Here is a 10,624-nt window from a genome sequence, read left to right on the forward strand (position 1 = left end):
AACATGTTTTTCTTCTTATTTTTCTCTTGCAGCTGCTATGCAAATGTTGTTCTTCAGTGCTTGATGTTTACTCGACCACTTACAACGTATCTTCTGGGAGGGCTTCATTCGAAAAATTGTAAGTGCCTACTAAGTTTCTTATGCCATTCTTTTTCTCCATATTGCACTTGTTTGAGTAACTGCATAGTATCTTGTGTTTTCTAGGTTCCAAAAAGGCATGGTGTTTCATGTGTGAATTTGAAAGACTTATTGTGGAGGGCAAGCAGGGCAAGACTGCTTTATCACCAACTGGGATACTGTCCCATTTGCACGAGATTGGAAGTAGCTTTGGTCCTGGTAAACAAGAAGATGCTCACGAATTCCTTCGGTAAGAAAGCGATCATTACATTTTTTTCATCTATGTTGATTATTTACAGTTGACACTTTCAGAAACTTAAGCTGGAGTTTACAGAGAAGCTATGAATATTTATGTGTCAAGTTTTTCAATATAAGGTTTCCACAATAATTTGGTTCTTAAGTTGAATCTGCCAATGTTATACTTCAAATGACCAATTATGACGTGTTAGTGGATGGTAAATTTACTGACATGCTCTGCGTGACACTTTACTAATGGTGGATGAGCTATTTTGCAATCACAGAAGTTGAATGAGGAGAGGTGTACCAGCATCTCGTCTCTGCGTGTCGTAGGTTGTGGCGATGCTCTACTCCAGACATTGACCAACCCTCATCTTCTATTCACTTACACAAGCTGCGCCTTATGGGCCTAAGTGGTGATGGGCCAGGCCCATACCGGTTCAACACTCACTCCTCAAGATGGGTGGTAGATATCTATCAACTCTGTGTTGTCACATGCAAGTTACAGTCCTTTGTTCCCAGTCCCTTTATCAAGCAATATGCAATTAGCTGCCCAGCGCTGACACAACTGTTTGTTTCTTGCTTCTCCATGACACCAAATTTCTTCCCACAAACACACAATAGCCTGAAGTTGATCTTCTATCATCTGGATCATTCTCATCAGTAGCAAGAGATTCATTTTCAGGATTACCTTAATCAGTAGAGGCTCAGTGAGCAAAGTCTCCATAGGCAGCATCATCTACTTCTCTGCCCTTTGACGTCCCATTGTCCCCTTGAACTGCCATGTGTGCCCTCTGACCACCTGAGTATCCTGAATACCCACTTCTGCCTCTCGCAGTCCTCCCACTTCCCCATCTGCTATTTCCCCTGCCTCTGCCACGATTTGGACGGTTGAACTTCAGGTGGCCTTTCTCCCCACAGGTAAAACAGTCCCTGCTCTCTTTCCACTCCCTGCGCTCAGTGACGGTAAACGTCGAGGCCAGCACAACTCAAGAGATAGCCGCACCTCCTCTTGGGCCATTGCTGCAATAGCCCCATCAATAATAGGCAGGGAAGTTTGATGCAACAGGTAGGCCTTCCTGCCATCAAAGCAACCTTTGAGCCCCTCCAAAAGTTGCAGCACATGCCTGCATGCCATTCACTTGTGCCCTGACTCGATGCTTGGCTGCATAGTTCCAGAGGATCACAATTATCCTGGTCTGCCTACAATGCCTGTATCTCTGCCACATATGCCATCACTGCCATGTCACATTGACGTAGACGACGAATCTTCCCATCAGTTTGAGATATGAGGATGACATTGCCCTTGTCGGAGTACTGGGTGGGCAAAATCTTCCATATCTCAGCAGTACTGGGTGGACAAAATCTTCCATATCTCAGCAGCCTGTTGATAGCCCATCCATGGAGTGTCCAATAGGGGGTACTACCGAGTTCAACAGCCACCCAATAAGCAGAGAGTTGACGACCTTTCACTTCTTTCCCTCCGGACTAGCCTCACCGCTTGGTTCTTCAATAGTACCCAACAAGTTTCCATCCAACTCCTTGCTCCACAGCCAACATTGCCCTTCGAGACCAGTTCAGATAATTAGTAACCCTCTCTAGCTTGATGTCAGTGGGCAACAGCTCGATCTTCCGAACCACTTCCTGTCGAGGAACGATGTCCCTAAAATTCAAGCCCCCCTCCTTGGAAGTGAGGAACAGTGTGAGCTTCTCGATAGCCTCAGCAAGGCCTTTCGGATTACTCATCTTCCCGACTAGCTGCACACAGTAACAACGTCCCCCTTCTCTCCCCCTGGCGAGTAGCTGTGTGCAGCAGCTATCACTTCCAGCAGAAGCAGCAGCAATTCAGCCCTCAGCAGTTCCAGCCTCCTCCCTCCCCAAGCAGCGCACAAGTCTCCAGTAGCAGCAGTACATAGCAGTACGACCTCTGTCTTTCTCTGACCAAGCCGTGCCATCGCCACGTCTCCCGCGCAGCCCCGCCACGCAGCTCGCGCGCCACCTCCGCATCTTCCGCGCTCGCATGCAGCTGCTTGCGGAGATCCCCGCCAGTCGCCGCACAGCCGCGAGACGAGTCTCTACCGCTGAGATGAACCCCGCCGCTGCCTAGGGCTGTCAGGCCTAGGCGTTGCTGGCGTCTGATACCATGTTGAATGAGGAGAGGTGTACCAGCAGCTCGTTTCTGTGTCTAAGTGGTGATGGGCCAGGCCCAAACCGGTTCAACTATAGATTATGTCGACGTCCTTTTAGGGCTCAGTTTGTGAGGCAACAGTGTGGCATACTAGATTAGTTTGGCAATCTTTGTTCAACTGCGCTACTAAAATTTTCAATTAATTTATCTTTTCCTGTTAAACCGAAGGTTAGTTGAAGTCAACACTTTGTATAGTTGTTTGGAATTCATTGTTCAAACCAGGTGCTGGTTGACATTCTTATCAATGAAATATTCTTTGTGTCAAGTAGAAAACCTGATAGGACAGTTACCTAACAATGGCTTTTTCAGTATGTTTAGTTTTGGGGAATGACCTTGTCGAAAGTAAAATACTCCCTCCGTCCCATAATGTAAGACGTTTTTTGACACTACACTAGAGTAAAAAAACGTCTTACATTATGGGACGGAGGGAGTAGTTAATTACTTTTGGCAACTCCTTTCTCCAAGAGTTTTTCTTAATGGCACCACATTAACTGACATGTTTACAGGCACTCAATTGATGCTATGCAATCTGTATGCATCAAGGAAGCCAGAAAAGGTGGCGCTCATTGTTTAGCAGAAGAAACCACACTTGTACAACTAATATTTGGGGGCTATCTGAGATCTAAGGTTCAGCTTAGATTTTATTATTTTTGTATATTCAGTTACCTGAGAACACCCTGTGTCTTATTGATTATTTTACTCTGTTTCTTTCATAGATAAAATGCACAAGGTGTCATATTAGTTCTGAGCAATACGACCGTATGTTAGATCTTACTGTTGAAATAGATGGTGACATCAGTTCACTCGAGGAAGCACTTCAGCGGTTTACATCTACAGAAGTCTTGGATGGAGATAATAGATACCAGTGCAGCAGGTAATGCCACTTCGGATCTTTAGCCTTCTGTACTGTTCATCCTGTGACCTTTTATCCACCGATCAGAGTCCTTGAGCTATCACTGAAACTATACCAAGCCGGGAGTTGAATTGAGGGTCGAAATACTTTGCCACATCATCTAATCAGGAATTTTATGGAGAAATAGAATCATTACCGCACAGCAGACTTGAACAACAGAAACATAATTGAAAGGGAAATAAAATAAATGGTAGGTATATTTTAAAGTTTGAGAGTGCTAGCCAAGAGTAGGAAAAAAAAGCTGTACATTGCAAGATAACAAAATGGCATGACAATACCAGTTTTTATTTGTACTATAAACATGATATGGATTTCTCCTGTGGAAAATGTTGGTCGTGTGATTTTATGCCTTTTGCTATGTTGTTTTCTTCTATTATGACTACCTAAGATGGTGTGTGGGGCCATGACATTTGGATGGTTTTCAATGTAGACTGCTTGAGTGCTCTGAATTGTATCAGGCTGTTGTTTTACTCAAAGTTTGAGTGGGTAATTGCTCAATGGATTGGATTGTGAGTTATGAACCAGATATGTTGATATGTTTAAAGCTTCAAACGAAGCATGTAAATATGACAGTATGAAATATTGTAAATTTTCGAGAGAATCTTTTTCCTTCTTGCTGTTGCCTTCTACTGCTAGTTGCTGATTTGAGAATTATACAATATTGCAATTGGAGGATCAGTACTTAAGAAATTAGCATGTTACCTTCTTATACCTTAGTGTTGACAATATACCAACTTCCTTTAGGGCCGGCTGAAATAATAAGGTAGGTTGTATAACTCTGATTGGAAACATTGTTCACTTCAATGTTTCTAGAAGTCAGATGTTGTAGCTTATTTTATTCAATTCATTATACTATATAATGAATTATGCAAGGATTGAAATTGCTGCTTCTCTTTAGTCTTGCTTTCTTTTCTCCTAATGCTATTACTCTTAACTTGAACCTGTATGTCAGATGCAATTCCTATGAGCGTGCTAAGAAGAAGTTGACAATATCGGAAGCCCCAAATGTCCTGACTATTGCATTGAAAAGATACCAGGTACCATATAAAATACCATCTTATTGAGGGCTAGACGCCAAACACACTTGCATAGCTCTCTTTTGTGTTGACATTTGAATCGTTGTATTTGGCCTTTTTCTGGAGTTCAATTGTTTTAGTTTTGATCAAGTCTTGCAAATTGAGTTCCTCTAATTTTGTCCCCCCCCCCCTTCTTATTTGTACAGTCTGGCAAGTTTGGGAAGATCAGCAAAGCCATCAGATTCCCAGAGACCCTGAACTTATCTTGCTACATGAACTCAACTGATGACAATTCTCCTGTTTACAGCCTATATGGAATGGTTGTCCATCATGATGTCATGAATGCTGCCTTTTCTGGTCATTACGTATGTTATGTCAAGGACACACATGGGAAGTGGTACAAGATAGATGACAGTCAGGTATACTTGCTCTTTCTGGACATATCAAGACGGGGTTATGCCTGTCTGGACGTTAACAATTTTTGAAATCATTTTTTTGGTAAACCTATTTCCATATATAGTATCTGTTTGTTTTGAATAAACGAGACTGCCGGTGCGGATTTTTGGGACATAGTTCTAGGCGCACCTTATATAACATTTTAATTTTAAAAATTATAAAAAAATCAAACAATTCTGAAACTTTTTTGTGGCTAACTTGGTCGAGTGTTCTACTCATGTATGAAGTTTCGCGAAGAAATGGCTTCGGTACTTATGGGAGAAAAAACACAAAATTGCAATTTCAAAAAACTTGAATAGTAACTTTTATATAGAACCAAGTTTATCCTTTTTCCGCACAGAAGACCACGGAAGTCATCTCTTTGCGAAACTTTACACGTGAATATAACATTATACCATATCCATTACAAAAAAGAACTGGAATTGTTTGACCTTTTTTATATTTTTAAACTTTTTTTTCAATTAGGCTGCGCCTAGACCCAGGTTCCATTTGGTACTTTTTTTTGCCTTATGGGAATAGCAATCAGATTACACCTCTTATCCTAGTGATCGTAGTGTATATTCTTGTAATGCAATAGTGAAAACAAATTATTTGGCTTCAACAGTGACTGCGCCGGTATCGGTGTTGCTTCGGAGTAATCAGATAGCGATCCTGTATTCTGAATAGCTGGTCTTTGCTGTGCGCAGGTCAAACCTGTATCTCTGGAAAATGTAATGTCGAAGTGTGCATATATGCTGCTCTACGCAAGGTGAACACCACCATTCCTCTTCTTTTTTTAGAGATACCAGGAATTTCATGCGCCTTCCCATCAGATTTCTTACCAGTACATTCTGAATCCTCCATTAACCATATCAGGTGTTCACCAAGGGCGCCAAACTCTGTACGACATGCTATGATGGTTAACGACCCATCATATGCGAAGAAGGCCAAGCATAAGCCAAACTTGGAGCAGACACCATTGCAACGGGGTTCCTTGAACAGACACCAAGGTGGTGAGTTGCATAGTGATCACATTACAGATAACCTCACCCGCAGATTTGATGAATTTGGGGACGCACCATATCCAGCGGCAGAATCACCAAGCCCAAGTGAGAGCTCATCGTTGTTCAGCAACTCTGATGCTGGGTCACACAGCACAGTGAGCACAGATAGCAGCGAAAGCACAAGGAACTCAACCAGCACTGATGACTATGAACAGTACTTTTTTGGGAGCTCAGATCAAATGTATCTGGGAGGCCCTAGAGGGGCACATGAGGAAATCGGCTATATGAGCTATTCTCGGTCGAGATCTGCCTTGGGCACCAGCTCATCAGGCCAGGAGGTGGATGAAGAGAGGTCTGTGGAGCAAAGGTTTGAGGTTAGTAGAGGGGGTTGGCTTGAGGGTGGTGAAAGCTCACCCTTGTCGTACACTGACCAAAGTAAGCACCACTTGTTAACAGAACAACATAGGCAGTTTGGTGGTAGTGAGCATGACCCTGGAGAAGCCAGGGGCAGTGTCTTGTTGAGAAGATCGGCTAGAGAAAAGACCGCCCAAACATTTTATTGATGTGGAGGGTTGGGTTGAATAATGTAGCTTCTGTCATTACCTCGTTGCAGTGGAAATATGAAAATGGGCAATTCGTAGAGCGGTTTTCCAGAAATGCAAAGCAGTTTAGTTCTTGTTCTTTGATATCGTCTTTGTAGCAGTTTCTCAGATTACAGTGCGCACACCTGATGAGTGATGACACTGGCTAAATTGATCTGCTGACTTCAGTCGGGCAGATGGATGAATCTGGTCTCCGTGGTAGGCGGCTAGCCAGCAAATTTAGCCACCTGAAATCTGCACCACGAAATACTCTTTGAGCCTTTTTTTGAAACAAAACATCGCCTTGGAAATAACAGTTACATTGTTAATAAGAAAAGTTGCAATATCATTCATAGGTTCCTCAAAACAATCTATAGTCACAGAAAATTTAGCTAATCTAGCAATTTTATTTGCTTCCCTATTACAATCAAAACTAATACGTGAAAAATCGCACGCCATAAAATAGCAATCATCAAAAACTGTCGTCGACACTTCCGCTGAATGTCCTCCGTTCTTCATTATGTCAACTACTTCCATATCGTCGGTGCTAACAACAAGAGATTACATCTTAGAGTCAACGCTTCTATTGTTAAAGACATCTGCACACCAATTCATCCCCCAGTTCCCGCCAGTAATGAACTTTTCTTTGTCATCTCTAATGTCAGCCCCAGCTGTACCTCTAAGCATGTCCTGATCAAAAGAAGCATCGACATTCAATTTCACAAAACCCTTGGGAGGTCTTACCCATCCCCCTGTTCTGATTGTTGCCCTTGAGGAGTGAGCTTAACATAATTTGCCACTATAGCACAGTCTCCCATCAAGGTTTGGTAAGCATATCGGGACTTTTCCCTGATGAACTAGCGACTGTTTATTCCACAATAAATACCAGGCTGTTATAGCAATCAATTGATGTGCATTCTGGGTGCCTACTGTAGATAGCTCTTTCTCTGGCATAAGAAGTAAAAACTCAAGAACTGCCTCTCCCGCACGATCGATAACACAAGCTTTACTGATGGCCTCATGCAATCCCAGCTTTCTCCAAACTTCTTTCGCCTTCTGACATAGAAACAACACGTGTATTGTATCTTCTGGTCCATTCGAACATGATGGGCAAATGGAAGAAATTTTCATATGTCTATTAGCAAGTGTAACACGATATGGGAGTGTTCCGTGCAAGGTATACGCCATATGAAAAATCTTCACCTTTGTTGGACAAAATAATTTTCAAACCTTTCTCCAAATAGGATTAACATTTGTTTTCCCCATACCATTGTGTAGTTCAATTTCCTCCCATGTTGTTTGTTCCATTCCTCTAAGTAAGCTGGCCGAACCGTGAAACACCCATTCTTTGTGTAATTCCAAGCAATGAAATCCGTCATATTATGCAGAGAGAGGGGGATCACTAGCATCCTTTAAGCATCAACTGGCCACAATGTTTGTCTTACTAAATTATCATCCCAAAAATTGGTGACCGGATTGATAAGGTCAACAACTTGCAACTTTTGATAGCCGGTGCCCTCTTCTAGGCTATTTTTAAAATAATACACATTTTTTTAGTAAATTTGAGAAATATTACACCATTTTGATTCTTTTCAAAAATAATACAGCTTCAGCTTGTGCGAAGCCGATTGGCTTCTGTCGGCCATGGGGAAGACAATAAGGCCCAGTCGGCCACGGCTAAGCCGATTAGTGGGTGGGCCACCCGACGCACGGTCAGTTGGCCCAGGCCTGCATGCAGTCGGCCACGACAAAGCCGATAAGTGGCTATATGCATGCAAATGTGTACGTTTACAAAGCCAGGTAGTGCAAATGTAGTTGCAAGCGGAGTCGCTCACGTACACTAGCAAGTTTCAAGCTGATTGCTTGTCATTGCACCCAAGATGACACTGCACACTAGTAAGAGCAACTCGGCGTCCGCTCGAGCGCCCGCTCGGTGTCCAACCTGTTTAACATTTGGATCGGCAGTACGTCCAACGTGCTGATCCATATTTGTCGGCGTGGCCGGCCGGGCGTCCTTTTTCAACAAATATGCACAAATTTTGCATTATTTGACAAGCAGACATATAAAAAAATAGCATAGTTTCACAACCAAATAAAGCATAGTTTTACAACCAAATGGGATGGGAGGTAGGGGCGGAAAGCTCCGATGCCCGTGCGGCGAGTGGTGGTGGCGGCGGCGAGGTGACGACGTTGGGGGGAGGTGTGTTGGCACCGGCTGCTAGCAGAGGCACCGACAAATGGGCAGCGGCAGACAAACAAAAAATGAACGCGCGTCCGTTTGGGTCGGTGCGTTGGACCGACTTTTCTGTTCGCCATGACCCAAACGTGGACAAAATGGGTCGGCGTATTGGAGTTGCTATAATATATTGCAAACTGGACCACTCAGCTGACTTGGGACTCCCATCCAAGCATACGTACAGATAGCGTTGGTTGATCTTGATTAGTACTAAATGATTGATGGCGAGCGTTGTCGCGTCCATCCATTATTCTAATAGAATGATAGTCATTTTCACTCATACATATATAGGCATGAAATATGTATGTTTATTTTATCGATCCTAGAAGGACATGCTACTTATTTCCATAAGTGGCTATTTCTCCATGTTCATACCAGGGTTGTGTGTACCAGCAAATCTAAAACAAAATATTGGAAATCAGAAGTATTTCAGATTACAATGAAGAAAAACCATGTTCCCCCAATCATGGTACAACCAATCCATGATTTATAGCATACAAAAACATGTCTACATATACAAGAACACATCATTTATGTGCACACCAAACAAAAAATACAAATCAAAACACATAAATAGACAAAACCAGAACCCTAAGTATGTGGCACTCACCATAGATATCAAGGTCTTATGAATTGTACTACTATTTTTTTGGGTGGTGTAGAAAGTCCTTGTCATTTTCATTGCAGAATGGAGGGAGTACTATAACATTTCATGGACCATGCTCTGCTTTCTTCTGGTTTGCAATTGCATTGTGTCTTAAGGTGTACTTGCTCATATTTGAGGTTGAAGAATTCCATATGATTTGCAATAAGAAAAGTTTTCTTAATCTCAATATCCAATGTGAGTAGGTTAATGTAAAACAAGGTCAAGTTGTGTTACATGCTAAACAACTTACAATTTCTTGCATGGAAGTATAAAAAAAGTGATTAATAGTAAGGTAGATCAATCGAGGAAATAACTAAATGGGTAGTCTCCTGAAAAAAGCACATATAATTACTCCCTATTAAGTAACAACAGGGTGTATATTGATGATGCAAACAACAACACTACCCAAGGAGGGGGTTTCCTAATATAAGTAAGAGAACACCATCTATCAATTCAGAATCGGAAATTGAGTACGATTATGGAACTGTCCTTACTATATCTTTTAACTTGCAAACATACAACCTATGTGTCAAATATAAAATTGCCTAAATTGTTTAATTCTTCGTGCATGTGCATGCACGTATATGTGTCCGTGCTAATTATGATACATCCCACATGCTAACGGTGGAGCAATATTAGGAACCTGCTTTAAAACACATAAGAATATATTGAGATATAGTTGGCAACAAAGATAAATGACCGCCAACATAGTCATGTTGCTTCACTTCTTCCAAAAGAACTTTACCCAATTTTATAATTGAGAGATATCTAAAGTAAATGGTGAAGAAGATCGCAACCCAGCCACTTGATGCTACGTAAAAACTCGACTATCTTTTGATAAAAAAGTATTAGCTTCTAATGTGTAAGCTCCCCTCTGACCAGAATCTAGGTGGCCTCAACAACCCAACGAAAATGTGCAAGCTGAAAATAAGCTCAAAAACACCTAATATGGTGGCATTTATGCAATAAATACCAACTTGTTTATATATATATATATATACATATATATATATATACACATATATATATATATGTATATATATATATATATGTATATATATATATATGTATATATATATATATAGTCTATTAGTGACCCTGGGTGAGGAATAATATTCTTCACCCGGATCAATCGACCGAGCGAAACGTTAGTCAATTTAATTTAGATTGATGGAACAGTTACCCGGTCGCCCACCTCCCCCGGGTGTTAAAAAAAAGAGCCCACTCCCCCGGTCCGTTCCTCTCTCCCTC

At 41.8% G+C, this 10,624-nt stretch overlaps 1 protein-coding gene across 2 annotated transcripts in view; it reads left to right on the forward strand.

The window, feature by feature from the left end:
* LOC119335643 (ubiquitin carboxyl-terminal hydrolase 19-like) overlaps positions 1–6,687 on the forward strand; it is a 12,392-nt gene extending 5,705 nt beyond the window's left edge. For both annotated transcript variants that reach the window (XM_037607750.1, XM_037607751.1), the window contains exons 4-11: positions 33–118; positions 205–367; positions 3,049–3,169; positions 3,259–3,416; positions 4,408–4,492; positions 4,678–4,890; positions 5,614–5,675; positions 5,783–6,687. In XM_037607750.1, the coding sequence (XP_037463647.1) occupies positions 33–118; positions 205–367; positions 3,049–3,169; positions 3,259–3,416; positions 4,408–4,492; positions 4,678–4,890; positions 5,614–5,675; positions 5,783–6,473 (1,579 nt within the window). In that variant the 3' untranslated portion in view covers positions 6,474–6,687. The remainder of the gene's footprint in view (positions 1–32; positions 119–204; positions 368–3,048; positions 3,170–3,258; positions 3,417–4,407; positions 4,493–4,677; positions 4,891–5,613; positions 5,676–5,782) is intronic.
* Positions 6,688–10,624: the final 3,937 nt, after the last annotated feature.

This window comes from Triticum dicoccoides, chromosome 7B, assembly GCF_002162155.2.
Source record: "Triticum dicoccoides isolate Atlit2015 ecotype Zavitan chromosome 7B, WEW_v2.0, whole genome shotgun sequence".
Taxonomy (NCBI): Eukaryota; Viridiplantae; Streptophyta; class Magnoliopsida; order Poales; family Poaceae; genus Triticum; species Triticum dicoccoides.